At 47.6% G+C, this 15,164-nt stretch overlaps 1 protein-coding gene and 1 long non-coding RNA gene across 2 annotated transcripts; both read right to left on the bottom strand.

Moving 5' to 3' along the window:
- Positions 1–586: 586 nt before the first annotated feature.
- Positions 587–2,872, bottom strand: LOC135899693 (uncharacterized). The gene has a single exon (XM_065429021.2). It carries the CDS (start codon positions 2,870–2,872, stop codon positions 1,673–1,675), a length of 1,200 nt encoding a protein of 399 aa, XP_065285093.1. The 3' UTR covers positions 587–1,672.
- A 5,976-nt stretch (positions 2,873–8,848) lies between these two features.
- On the bottom strand, positions 8,849–10,342 carry LOC135899692 (uncharacterized). The gene is made up of 2 exons (XR_010563694.2): positions 10,222–10,342; positions 8,849–10,157 (listed from the first exon to the last, which is right to left on the bottom strand). It is a non-coding gene; the product is annotated as an uncharacterized lncRNA (long non-coding RNA).
- Between the last annotated feature and the right edge of the window lie 4,822 nt (positions 10,343–15,164).

Below are 15,164 nucleotides of genomic sequence, written 5' to 3'. Positions count from 1 at the left end.
GCGATGTAATGCTACAGCTATTTCACTTTTAAAGCTCTTATAGAAAGCCCCTCCCAGACCATCAGGCCCCGGTGATTTGCTGGGACTAAGTTCGTCAATCGCATCCTCAACTTCTGAAAGGCTTATTGGTCTGTCGAGCGCTTCACAGACCTCGTCTGATAATGTTGGCATTAATGGCAAGAAGTCAGTTCTAAACCTTTCAATATCACATGTCTTTTTCCCCATCAAACTTTCATAATAAGACTCAAAAGCGTGCTCAATCATTCCAACATCACTAGTGACTTCCCTTTTATAAGTTATTTCTGTTATTTCTTTGGAAACCGCGTGTTTCTTCTCGTCACTTATTGCTCCCTTGGTAGGCGTCTCCCCCATCCATAAACTCTCCGCCCTTGCCCTTAATACCGCACCCCTGTACTTTTCTTCTTCCATGACTTCAAGTTCAGACTTAACTTCTTTGATTTCTTTCGAAAATAAGCCAGGCGAAGAGCTTTCTGCGCTGAGCATGTATTTTAGCCTAAGGTGTAATTCCTTCTCACGCTCTTTTTCTTTGTGATGGACTACGCATGCTGTTTCAATCGCGGTTAATTTAACGTCTCTTTTGAAGAGTTCCCATTCTGCAATGAAGAACGCTGACGTAGTTATGCTGAGCAAATTTTCGAGCTTTTCTTGAACTGCCTTTTGAAAAACGTCGTCTTGCAAAAGCTTATCATTTAGCTTCCATAAGTCCCAGCTGAATTTCGATGGTTTTTGTTTCTTTCCTATGGTTGACATAACGAGGCAATGATCGCTGAAGCTAACATGTAGCACTTGATAACTTGAAAATAACGGTACAAAGGTTAACGGAGCATAAATTCTGTCTAGCCTGCCATGACACTGACCTTGATAGTGCGTATACATGGTACGACTTTCGCTTGACAACACATAACCAATGTCTTCGAGCTCTTGTTGCCTTACAATCGAACTTAAAAGCAACGCACTTTTATCACAAACACTAGTCAACTTAGATTTATCTTCTGGAAAGCAAACACAATTAAAATCACCCAGTAATATGACATGTCTTTCACAATTCAAGTACTGCTGAATATCACCAAAAAAGGCTTCCCGCTCCCGTGCTACGTTCGGAGCATAAACACATAAAGCCCTCCAAGGCATCTCTGAGAAAGTAAAATCGCAGAGGACCATTCTACCATCCTCGGATGACGTGACGGCTTCAACTACTGCAATACTGCTACGTAAAAGAATAAGGCAGCCTCCAGACCTACCCGCCGCATGACATACACTTACGGTATATCTAGGGCGGAAAACGTTAGCCGTTTGCTCCGTGCATTCATCAGTTGCAATTTTTGTTTCTTGAATGGCTAATAAGTCAATATTATTTTCAATAAGAATACGGTTAACTTGGCATTGCCTTCTACGCCCGCTAAGTCCACGCACGTTCAGCGTCGCGACACAAAGACCAGTCGAAAAATTAGCTACCATTCACCGGGAGGAGAAAACAAAACCAATTACCACACATCGTCCGTCTCACATCTGCTACGATGACTCGACGGTCTAGGGAAGCGGACCATGGTTTTCTGGACTTCATAGCCCAATGACGACGGCCGATGCACATCCTGCCCACAAACCCCAGTCGCCAGACCCCAACAACATTTCTGACCCAGAAACGCCTCCGCTAACGCGAAGGCGTCTGGGTTGTAGAACGGCGTTTGGCTGGAACGCCGGGCTTGGGCTTGAACGCCGGTCGGCGTCCCGGGGTAGCTTTCGGAGGAGGCTCGTCATTCCCAGTCTCCTGATCCTTTTCCTCTAGCTCATCCGCCTCTTCGTGAAGCCTCTTAGCAGGTGCACTACTTGACGTTGGCATCACGGTGTCGTCAGTCTCATGCTGTTCGCCGGTCGTCACTTCTGTTGATGTGCACGTTTCTTTGGCCTCTTTTACCTCGACCTCTGTTGAGTTAGTTGGTTCCACCGTGTCATCCCATGGGTCTTTCCAGCCGTCCGATGGCTTGTCTTCATTAACAGTCGGTGCCTTCTTCAGGGGCGTTAACACGGAGGACTGGGTCTCTTTCCCTTCACCTGCGGCTTCCACTGCGTCGACCACGTCCATCAAGTGATCTGTGACATCTTCCTTCAATGCCGGGCCTGTCAATGTGGCATAGGTTCGGACGCACTGGTTCTCGTCGTGGCCGAAACGACGACAAAGCCCACAGCGTGGTACACGGCACTCGCGTCGTATGTGCCCGATGCCACGGCATCGGAGGCAGAGGGGAGCTCTGCCAGGGACGTGCACGAGCGCAACATCTTCCGCCACTCGCAGCTGATGGGGCAAGTCTTCAGCGGTGACGCCTGCCTTCAGCTTAATAGTGACAGTACGGGTGGTTGACCCTTTGTCAACGCATCCTTGTACCCGCCACCTGTCCCTGGTGATCTCAGTCACCTTTCCAAAAGGCGACAAGGCAGTGCGAACGTCGTCGTCAGGTACACCATGAAGGAGCCAGTAGAGCTTGATACGGACGCCTCTGTCACACGGGTCGACGACCACACAGCGGTGGTCCTTGACATCAAACGCGTCTACAGCAATAATCCTCTTTTTCCCTTCTTCGTCCTTGAAAGTCACCGCCCACAGGTGGTTCATTTGATATGCACCCAGCGCAACCACTTCCGGCATGAGAGACAGCCGTGTAAGAGCGTCTCGAAAATGTTCCACTCTGTAAGGCCTCGCTTTAACGTCACCATGTAAAAAAACCGTATGCAGAACGGACGCACCTGTTGGCAGCGTTGGTAAAATCATTTGGTAGTCCTGACCTGGTTTTTCAGTTGACCTGATACCGCGGCCCAAAAGGGCCGCTGAAGCCGCTCGCGAAGAGCCCGACATTCCGCGTCCGCTCACCTCGGTGGCTGAAGAGGAAGTCACTGAGCCACGAGTACGATGCTTCAAAGCGGTACAAAAGCGCCTCTAGTGAATGCGGTGTTGCCTTAGAAACGAGCTGTTTCTAAGGCTCAGGCGTGCGTCGCTTGCTCAGGCGCATATTTCGTTGCCGCGCCGAACGCTGCGTTGCTCGACGCTCACCGCGTCCAATGCGGGGCGCGTAGTCGCTGCGCCGTAGCCCATTGTCTTACACCCCTTGGCGGGTCGAAGGGAACGCTGTCGCGTTCCACTCTTGAAGGCGAAGCAGAGTAACACATGAGTTGTTTCTTCGTCTAGCCGAACCAAATATAGCCAAGCAACAGCAGTTCACTAGGCTAAACTGTGGTTCAACAACTAAAATAAAGGCTAGTATGCTTCGCATCCTGGGTTTAACCTTAGCTAAGCCACAGCCATTTTTTTTACTCAAGAATGCGACTGGCTTTTGTTCTCCCTCCACAAGCTGCGATAGGCAAGCCCCTACCGCTATCTCGGAGGCATCGGTTGTCAACAGAAACTCATTATCATGATCAGGCGCCACTAACTGCGGCAGTGATGCTAATACGTTCTTTACAGCGCAAAATGCATTTTCTGCCTCCTCATTCCACGGGATCACCTTAGGTATCCTACGGCCTGTCAAGTCAGTTAGCGGGCGTACCACCTTAGAATATTCGGGAATATATTCACGGTAATAGTTAAAAAGACCCAGGACACTCCTAAGATCCCTCTTGGTTTTCGGGGCCTGCAGTTTGAAGATGGCACTCACCCTATCTGGATCGGGGGAATGCGTCCCGGATCCGACGACATGACCAAGGTATTTCACCTTTGTCTGTGCGAACTTGCACTTAGCAGGATTCGTCGTCAGACCCACCTGCCTGAGAGTGGCCAACACCTTTCCCAGGTGCGGCATGTGGTCTGCCCAGGTTGTAGAAAATACAGCCACGTCGTCAATATATGCCATGGCATATTCTGAATGCTCACGTAAGACATCATTCATAATTCTCTGAAAAGTTGCGGCCGAGTTTCTCAGCCCGTACGGCATGACTCTCCAAGCATACAAACCTTTAGGTGTAGCGAAAGCGGTGAGTCGCTGTGACTCCTCTTCTAGAGCTATCTGCCAATACCCCCTAGTCATATCTAGCACCGATATGTAGCTGGCACGCGCTACCTCGTACAACAACTCAGTCATATTCGACATAGGAAAGCTGTCAGGCTCTGTCACTGCATTTAATTTCCTGTAGTCAACACACATCCTTAATGAGCCATCTTTCTTGGCTACACACACTACTGGATGTACAAAGGAGCTGTATACCGGATACACGAAGCCCCAGTCTTGCAGTTCAGCAACCTGTCGCTCAATCTCCTTGCGGAATTCCACTGGCACCCTGTACAGGTGTGCTTTCTCCCGTGTTGCATTTGGAAGATCTCGATAGTCTGTTCACAAGAATACAGAAGGACGTACAAGCTGCGACCAAGGTGGTTAAGACCGACCTAAAGGTAGATCGTATGGACGCGCGCCTTGCACACCTCCTAGAAGCCAAAAACTCCATCCTGCGCCGCTGGAGAACGCACAGACTACACCGCCGGCTTCGTAAGAAAATTGCGGAGCTCAATCGTACAATAGAAACTCATTCCATCGACTTGTCCAAACAACAATGGAATGAAGTGTGCTCCTCGGTTGATGGGCAGATGAGTACGGGGGGCAAATGGAACCTGCTCAAACACTTACTCGACAATTCGCAAACCAAAAGCAATCAGAGACTAGCCATCGATCGCATAGTTCATAATCAATAGGCGCGGGCGTATTTGAACACATCCTCTTGCAAGAGTCGGCCGAAAAGTATCTTCCGCTGGGCCCCTCCGGTTACGGGGATTATCCTCGTTACCGGGGGGGAGCGGCGGGGGAGCTCGACGCCCCCTTCACGGAATCCGAAATCTGGGAGGTGCTCCAAACGCTCAACGGTCGCTCTGCAACGGGCCCGGATGGCATCTCCAACAAGCTCCTCCGCAACTTGGACTAACAATCAGTTGCGCTGCTCACCGGGGAGGTCAATAAAATTTGGGAAACGGGCCTAGTCCCCGACTCCTGGAAGACAGCCTCAGTGGTGCTCATCCCGAAACCAGGCAAACCTCTGGCGCCGGTGAACATGCGGCCCATCTCGCTCACGTCCTGCGTGGGTAAGGTGGCCGAACATGTCATTCACAACCGTAGATCTAGGCATATAGAAAATAATGAGTTATTCCCTCACAACATGGTCGGCTTTCAGACGGCACTCTCCACACAGGACGTCATGTTACTTATAAAGAGGCAAATCATTGATGTCGACACTAGAGACACTCGGGGCATCCTTGTTCTAGACTTGTCCAAGGCTTTTGATAACATCTCGCACCGGTTCGTACTAGACGCCATCTCGGATCTGGGCCTGGGGCCACGATTCCATGCGTACGTTAGCTCCTTCCTCAGGGATCGCAAGGCCACTGTCAAAATAGGGCAAATCAAATCGAAGGAATTTACATTAGGAGCGAGAAGCACCCCGCAAGGGCCGGTCATCTCTCCCCTACTGTTTAACATCGCCATGAAGGGCCTCTCGGACAGACTGGCCACAGTAAGAGGAGCGGGTCATGCTCTCTACGCGGATGATATCACCGTGTGGTGCATGGGAGGGTCTGACGCTGCAGTTGAGAGTGCGCTCCAAGAGGCGCTCGACATCACAGAACACTTCCTACTAGACACGGGCCTGAGTCTGTCACCAACCAAGTCCGAACTTGTATTGTATAGGCCCACCCGACGGGGGGTTAGGTGCTCCCTTAGATCAAGTTCCCATAGCCCTCTATACGAGGGACGGACAACAAATTCACAGAGTGGATACCATCAGGGTCCTCGGACTCTTGCTGGAATCTCGCGGGGGCAACGCCCGCATTACTTCGAAGACGGAGAATATGCTTCGGCTTATCCTCAGGGTCTCGAACCGCAGAGGGGGTTTAAGCGAGAGCAATCTACTCAGACTTTACCACGCGTTTCTGATGAGCCACGTTAACTATGTAGCCTCCGCGTTGCGCTGGTCTAAACGGTATGAGGCCAAAATCGACGCCCTCATGCGCAAAATCATCAAGCGCGTGCTGGGTTTACCACTCACTACCAGCACCGCGCGTCTCATGCAACTAGGCATGCACAACACCCTATCAGAGGTGATCGAGGCCCAACGAGTGGCTCAAATAATACGACTCTCATCATCGCGAGTGGGGAGATGCATCCTCGAATCCGTTGGATGCGGTCACCAGGAAATCACGGAGCGCAACGTGACCCTATCACCCATGGTCCGAGATACGTTCAAGGTAGATCCCATGCCACGTAATGTCCACCCTCAATACAATGTAGGGCGCCGGGTAGCTAGGGCCTGTTAAGCTGCCACTCCGATTCTGGCATGTTTCGTTGACGCCGCCCAGTACGAGTGCTCTGATCACTATGCCGTAGTTTCGGTTGACTCCAATGGCACTCTCATTAATTCAGCATCCGTGCGGAAGGTTTCTTCAACAGTAGCCGAGCAGGTTGCTATAGCTATAGCACTGAAGGACCCTCTACGTTCCAATATCTTTACAGACTCCAGGTCGGCAGCCCGAGCTTTCGCCTCCGGCTCGATCTCAAAAGGAGGTGGCGGCCATCCTCGGCAGCGAGGGGGCTGCTGGTTTTCATAGCATCAAATGGTTCCCGGCCCATATGGGAATCAATGTACACTCTGAGGTTGTTAACGCCAATGAGTTGGCCCATGACTGTGCGCGAGGTCTTACACACCGCGGCGGTTCAGGTGGACTCACGGACGGCGACTTAGGAGTGCACAGGGATTTGCTTCTCACCTTCCATGAAATCTTGGCACATTATCAACTTGCTCGGCGGGCCATTCCGCTACCACACCCTAAACTTAATAGACCACAATCGTCGGCGTTTCGCATGCTTCAAACGGGGTCATTTCCCTCCAGGGGCCGATTCAGTCACTTCGCGCCTAATGTAGAACCCCACTGTCCAGACTGTGGGGAGGCGTACTGCTCCTTATCCCATATGCTCTGACAATGCCCTGCGTTACGCAGCTCGTCGCTAACCACTCTAACCGACGGGGAGGCAGCCCTTAAGAGCGGCGACCTCTCAGAGCAACTACGGGCTGTCCAGAGGGCCTGCGACAGGGCGGAGGACCACGATCTTCCGACCCCGACGTGTGTGCGGCCCGCGACGGCTATGGGGACTCCCTGAAGAGGGAGGCACCCTAACGCCAGTTCCTCAGGACCATTAATAAAGTTCTTTGTCTGTCTGTCTGTCTGTCTGTCTGTCTGTCTGTCTGTCTGTCTGTCTGTCTGTCTGTCTGTCTGTCTGTCTGTCTGTCTGTCTGTCTGTCTGTCTGTCTGTCTGTCTGTCTGTCTGTCTGTCTGTCTGTCTGTCTGTCTGTCTGTCTGTCTGTCTGTCTGTCTGTCTGTCTGTCTGTCTGTCTGTCTGTCTGTCTGTCTGTCTGTCTGTCTGTCTGTCTGTCTGTCTGTCTGTCTGTCTGTCTGTCTGTCTGTCTGTCTGTCTGTCTGTCTGTCTGTCTGTCTGTCTGTCTGTCTGTCTGTCTGTCTGTCTGTCTGTCTGTCTGTCTGTCTGTCTGTCTGTCTGTCTGTCTGTCTGTCTGTCTGTCTGTCTGTCTGTCTGTCTGTCTGTCTGTCTGTCTGTCTGTCTGTCTGTCTGTCTGTCTGTCTGTCTGTCTGTCTGTCTGTCTGTCTGTCTGTCTGTCTGTCTGTCTGTCTGTCTGTCTGTCTGTCTGTCTGTCTGTCTGTCTGTCTGTCTGTCTGTCTGTCTGTCTGTCTGTCTGTCTGTCTGTCTGTCTGTCTGTCTGTCTGTCTGTCTGTCTGTCTGTCTGTCTGTCTGTCTGTCTGTCTGTCTGTCTGTCTGTCTGTCTGTCTGTCTGTCTGTCTGTCTGTCTGTCTGTCTGTCTGTCTGTCTGTCTGTCTGTCTGTCTGTCTGTCTGTCTGTCTGTCTGTCTGTCTGTCTGTCTGTCTGTCTGTCTGTCTGTCTGTCTGTCTGTCTGTCTGTCTGTCTGTCTGTCTGTCTGTCTGTCTGTCTGGCGCTTGCCGAATATTAAAATAATATTGAAGCAAATGAAATAAGGCAATAGCGTCATCGTAGCTTATCCTCGTCCTTTGTTTTGTTCGTTGGTGGTCTAATAACGCGTCATGCCACCGTCGACTTGAACGACGGTCTCCATTCTTTGGGGCATGCAGAGACGCGTAGAGAGCCTCGATGAATGCGGTATCAAAAATAACGTACAGCGCAAAGGACAAGGACAGTGATAGTCGACATACACAGCGCTGTGTATGTCGTCTATCACTGTCCTTGTCCTTTGCGCTGTACGTTATTTTTGATCATGAATTACCAACTAGCCCAATCAACCACCCTAGAATGCGGTATCACGCTGAAGGCACTTCCACTCATGTTCTCATATGTTGGCCTCAGGAGCACACGGGAACACCCCTAATCCCAAGTAACCACGGATATCCGGGCGACGTCCGACGGACGTCCTTTCTGGATATTCGGGATGTCCGTGGGACGTCCATGAATATCCGACGTACGTCCGAGGGACGTCCCTGGGGAATCCAAAGGTAATCGCTTTGGCGTCCGTAGTACGTCCGACGCGGACATCCATCATGGACATTCAGGGGACGTTCAGGATATATATATATATATATATATATATATATATATATATATATATATATATATATATATATATATATATATATATGTATGTGTGTGTGTGTGTATGTGTGTGTCTTCCCGGGGATATTGCAGATATACACATGCCTTGAAGCGACAATAGTGGCCGGGACACATTCAAGCACCGGACCATTATATATATTACATTGGTCTAATGCTTGAATGCATTCTTGTTCTAAATAAACGAGAAATGAACTTACACCAACTTCCAAATACAATTAAACGTTTATTGTGACCTTACACATATACATAAAAAGACCAATAAGCAGATATATGCGTACTGTTCAAAGAACAAATAAATACACGGATAAAGAAGAAAACTTGCAATTTCAATAGCACAACAACAAGGTAGAGAACAGCAGAACAAAAATACTTATTGCCCACCCTGCTTTGACATTTGAGTTTGCAGCATGGAATAAAAAGAAAGAGCAAAAACACATCAATTAGCATTATTAAGCAGCGAAAGCAACAGAAATGACATGAAGGAATTAATCTTGACTACATCACTTCACTAGCACTCTGCGACACGAGCACAAAAAATGACATTAACTGGCTAATGCCTTAAACTTTAATGTCATTCGCGGGGTGCCACACGGACATGCTTAATGGTATTGCAGCTTAAATGTTATTCGCGACGTAGAGCGTTCTCGTAAGTCAACTTGCCGTCAAATGCGTACTCTCGTTCCCAATGTATCCACATTCTGACGTGGCTAAACGAACTATTCGTGAAGAACAATCAATATATTCTTCACTTTCTTTAAACAATAGCTCTTTCTCGTGGCGTAGTGCGTTCTTACAAGTATTAAAACTCACTTGGCCATCGAATGCATACTCTCGTTTACAATGTCCCCGCCGTGGCCGTAGTGACCATATTCTCACGATATTAAACAAACTTGTAGTTAAAAACAACTAATATATTCTTCACTTTTTTTAAAAGGAGCTTTTTATTTTCGTAGAGATCAGCAGGCGATCTTGCCGCTACTGACGGCTACAGCTCTGATCATGAGCGCATTAGCCAGGAGAAGCTGTTTGCCAGGAGAATCAAAGGGCGCCGATGAAGAGTCCGCGGTAGCTAAAGCAAATGTAGACCGGGGTCCTGCTTACCAGAAAACCCGCATTGACTTGTGCGTACACCTCTCCTAAGGGATCCTGTTCCGTTCTCACAGCGAAGTGAACCATCCGAAGCGTCACGTAGAGTATATCCATCAGGGAAGCAAGGCACATTGTCCTTAGTGCGCGTAGTGTCACAACCACCGTCCTGAACTTCCGATGTCGCCTCGGTGCAGCGACCAGCATCACAAGGCGTACAAATGTTTGCAGGGACAGCCCGAACGCACATGTTAATGCATGCGTGCGGGGTATGCGCGCCACTGCACAGTTCTAGACTTGCGAATTCTCGAGCTGTTGACTGCTGGCTGCCGGTGCGAGATCCGAAGTCCTCGAATATCGTCTTTGTTTCCAGCGACGCTCTTTTTCGCGCGTGCGGCTTCTCCCGCAGTCTAGGCATCCTGGCACCTGTGAAGAAAACACATTTCAATACCCAAACGAATTAAAAAAGAAATCGATGTAGCTGTCATACCTTGGTAGTTGAGTAGGAGACTTCGGCAGGCACGGAAGGTGACAAACGCTGCTCCGCTGCCCTTACAACGATCGCAGAATGAAAAATGGCGTGGCGACGATGGCTAGAGCTTGGATTGGATTGGATGACTGCAGCGTTCTGCTTTGCCAAGGTTGTAACACTTCCACGTGCATCTACGCAAACATAAATAGGTTTTTAAAATATTCTAGTATTACACAGTGAAATATTTACTTATTCTGGGAATATTCAGTATCTGATTTTCGAGTTTTTAGTTTCTGCTAAAGCTGTCGGCGCCAGAAAAACATAGCCTTTGGGATTACTGTCAATGCATGGCGGCTCTGACGCATTATAGCTTTCGTAATCGCTTTCAACGCACGCAGCCACCAAAAGCGTAGCCTTTGAGATTTGTTTTTGTTACCTATAATGATATTATTGTATGCACAATTGAACACTGCAGACAACTTCCTGTTTTAAGAAACCAGCCAAAAACAGGCGCACACAGGAAACATACGAGAAGACAGGAAAGAGGCTGGAAGAGGCCTGTCTTGTGTATGTTTCCTGTGTCCGTCTTTTTTTTGCTGTTTTTTTCTTAATACAATGCACCAACTTGCCCAACAACGTGTTTTACTTCCTGTTTCAATGATAAACCTGAACCTACATGTTCGGAGGTCAGGACCAAAACTCTATGATCAGGAACTTTTCATAATGAGGGATAACTTGAGTGCTTGGCTCTAGGTCGAATAAGTGGCTTCAAATGGGCGCCTATATATTCTGCTAGTCATCCACAAGCATTTTTTTTAAAGCAAATTACAAATTGTTTGTATGACCCACCGATAGAAAAAAAATCGTATTTTAATACTGCGATGTTAAAGTGGGCAGAATTGATATCAAGTTGGAAATATATTTATTTTGCTTTGAAAAAAGAATGAACTGTGTCCGATAGAGAACAAAAATAAACAAATATAATATGAACAAACTAAAATTTCCGGCAATATATTTATGCTAGTTTATATATAACTCACTAGTGTATATCCTGGGCATGCCTATTTATGGACAGCCAGCGGACGTTCAAAATGGGATGTCCCATGGACATCCCGGTGGGATGTCCTTCGGACATCCAAACAGGATATGGACTTCTCCTGTACGTCCCACGGACGTCCGTGTTGGATATCCGGATGGATGGACGTTGGGACTTATGGTGGACGTCCCACGGATATCCGTGGTTACTTGGGATGAGGGAGTGCAGGGGGACATGGGATGGTCGTCATTCGAAGGTAGAGAGGCAATAAGTAAACTAAAATTTGAACAGAGACTCCCAGCACTGGAGGAAAAAGGGTGGGCAGGAAAAGTGTACAAATATCTGTACATGAAAAGTTTGAACACAAAGTGGACACTCAGAACGAGGAAGCTGAGGAATAGATACCTACAGCCGAGGGAGGGGGTCCAACGTGGTGCTAGCGTGGGAAAGGAGGTGAAGGAGACGGAAAGAAAAATGTGGGAAGAAAGAATGCTCGGAAAGCCAGCGCTATCAATGTATAGGTCACAAAAACAGGAGATTAAGAGAGAGCTCTCATTTGATAACTCGCGAGGCAGCTCACTATTATTCGAAGCTAGGACGGGGGTTTTGAGAACGAAAACATACAGGGCTAAATTTGAAGACGTGGACCTTCGGTGTACAGCTCGCGGAGTCGAAATGGAGACCACTGAGCATACCCTAGCAAAAATGCCAATAGAATTTTCTATTGGTCCGATAGAGCTGTGCTATGGGTTCTATAGGTAACTGATTGGAACTCTATCGGTTTTATTGGAATTCTATTGGTACCCATAGGTTCCAATAGGTGACATCTATTTCTTGCCTATAGGTCCGATAGACTTTGGATTGGTACCAATAGGGGACAGCTATTTGTCACTTATAGGACCAATAGATTTGTATTGGCACCAATAGGGGACAGCTATTTGTCACTTATAGAACCAATAGATTTGTATTGGCACCAATAGGGTCAAATAGATGCCAGCTATTTGTCACTTATAGGACCAGCAGAAGTTGTATTGGTACCAATAGGGGCCAGTAGAGCTTGTATTGGCACCAATAGGGGACAGCTATTTGTAACTTATAGAACCAATAGATTTGTATTGGCACCAATAGGGTCAAATAGATGCCAGCTATTTGTCACTTATAGGACCAGCAGAAGTTGTATTGGTACCAATAGGGGCCAGTAGAGCTTGTATCGGCACCAGTAGGGTGAAATAGATGACAACTCCTACTTGTCCTATAGAGCCAGTAGAGCTTGTATTGGTACCAATGGGCATCAATAAGTGGCAGGTGTTATCAGCGACCTAAATGTGGTTGCTATTGGTACCAGCAGGATACTGCTAGGAGTTTTGGGTTACTTGGTTCAAATTTAGTCAGTAGAACATTATTTCCTGTAGAACCGAGAGCTTTATTTGGATCAACCTTAATAAAATGGCAGTTTTGATTCATTCAATAGAAGCTGCATCAAATATATATGAATGAGGATTTTTCAAAATGTGGCAGCAATTTTACTAATACCTGATGCCTTAGTCGCTCAGTAACAATTCTCTATTAAATTAACTTGTGCAGATATTCTGCCCAAAATTATGCTTATGCTATAAACTTGTATAAAGTTGAACAAGATCAAGATTCACAGGAAGTGAAAGGCATCATGTGATCTAGTGGTTGATCAAAGAATGTCGCTGGAGCATATAAACAATGGAATTGTGTTCATCAGGGCCGGAAATGCTTTTCTTGGCAGCTTTCATGTGCACGTAGCCTACTCATTTTGAGTTATTGCCACCTCAAAAAGAGCCAACAGCAGCACTACTAACTGTTCCCCCTATAACGCTTAACACCTGCCACTTTCTTTTTTAGACTTTGATTACGCAAGCTTACTTTATGCACCAGCTTAATCTCTTTCTCACCCATTGAGGGTACGGGGCAATTTACTCATGCCTAAATGCTGCTAAGAAAGCAGTTGCTGCCCGACAGTACGTCATCTTGTCAAAATCACTCAAAATGACATTCCTTGTTAAATCACTGCTAAGGCTTGTGGACATGCTATAAACATGCTACAAATACGTGCGTTTACACATTACCAGGTTTTTTTAATGGCTGCGGCTTTTGTAGTTTCCTTTTTCATCGTTATAAATCTTCCCAAGAACTTGGACAGTGCTTTGGCACCGTGCCTTAGGCAGACTGTTTCCTGTTACCACTACAATCACAGTCATTGCATTCTTTTAGATGTAGCTCTTGTCTCCTTTCTCAGTGTGGAAATAAATATTTCTTTTTAAACCCCAAATTCAATGTGTGCAGGTAATAGTTTTCATGCACAGATTTTATAATTAGCTCTGTCTTTCCGTGTCACTTCAACATTTAGGCATTCGTGCAGACCAGCACAATACAGGTATAGTGAAAGTGCAGACATGAACAAAGTGCTGGTTTCGAACAAACATTTATTTTAAATGTAAAGCATACATACACATTGAAAAAAAAAGGATAAATGAGCAAGAGTGTTGTGGGAACTTGTAATTAACAGTTCTTGAACCTTTATAAACGACAAAAATATCTCAAGTTTATATGATCAGACATGAGAACGACCAAAAATCTAGTTCCTAGTGCCAGCAGCGCAATGCTACCGGCCACTCATTGATCACACACTGAATGGGCCACAAGGAAGTTTTGTTACCGTTAACCACTCTGGCACCACCAGTATTGAATGTGAGAGTGATGTCACTCCACTCACTTCCCTCCATACGCTTGCGATACAGTGCTCCATCTGTGATGTCAGTGAGCACTGTATTTTTGTTTGAAACCTCACGCAGATTCTTCTCCTCAAGTGAGGCGAGAAGTGCCGCAGCCACCACCTTACTCGAAAGTAAAACGGCAATTTGTTCCTGCAAATTCATAACTGCATAAAAATTGTGCGCCGAATTCCGGGCATTGCAGTTTGAACAAACAAAACTGTGTGCTTCAGCATTGGCAGCAGGCGTACTGCAGGTCGTACAAAAGTAGTAGCACTTGACTAATTGCCTCTGCCAATTCTTCCACGCCTTCCTCAGCAAATATTGGGATGAAGGCAGCACCTAGGCTCCCAGCAAAAGGTTCACCACATGTAGTAGCTTTTCCATGTCGCTCCAGTTGAGCCCTGCTCACGTTGAGTACGCCATCAATGTAACCATTGCATCAGCAACACTCAGGTCACAATTTGGCAGACGTTCTCCTGAGAACAATTTCATGAAGTCGTCCTCGCCGCCCGCCGTGTCCACGCAGTTGCTTTCACTGCCCGCATCCGCATGTGCAGACCCTGTCGGATCTTCACTTGCACGGTCATTGACGATATGTTGCGGTGATCTCCGGCTGCGATCGTCATTTCTTGTGTTTTCGGCGACGTCGTCCACTTCAGCCGGCAAACAATTGTAGTCTGGTTGCACGCTGTCGTCCAAGTGAGGTGGCGAGTTCGCTGGCTCTACAGTCGGAGACCGCTCGCAGCTCAAATTGGTACCGGGATTAGAGCTTCCCTGCACACGCTGAGAGAAAAGAGTGCTTCGTGGAACCGCGAAATTCGCTCCAGGCTTCAAATAGCACTTGCGCTTCCTCTTCGGGTTCACGTGCACTGCTACCGGCGACGCCCCGATTTTCCATCGCTCGCAGAAAAACGGACGTTCGGAAGGCGAGGAATGCCGCGGAGACCGTGACCAAGCAAGGACTCTCGTAAAACGTGACCACTACTACGGGAACCCAATATAACAGACACAGAATTATGGCAATTACGGTAGACAATCACAGAGCACCATACAAAGACAGAATTTAAAAGGCGGTAACTGGTGACACGCGCGTGGTAGAAGCGAAATGCCATACCAAAACGCTGCTGCCACGCACGGAAGTGACGTCACAGTTATGATGACGTTGTTTAAACAAGTATGGC

The sequence above is a fragment of the Dermacentor albipictus genome, unplaced genomic scaffold (assembly GCF_038994185.2).
Source record: "Dermacentor albipictus isolate Rhodes 1998 colony unplaced genomic scaffold, USDA_Dalb.pri_finalv2 scaffold_16, whole genome shotgun sequence".
NCBI classification, from domain to species: domain Eukaryota; kingdom Metazoa; phylum Arthropoda; class Arachnida; order Ixodida; family Ixodidae; genus Dermacentor; species Dermacentor albipictus.
Note: the sequence above shows the minus strand (reverse complement) of the source record. Positions and strands in the feature narration are given on the sequence as shown.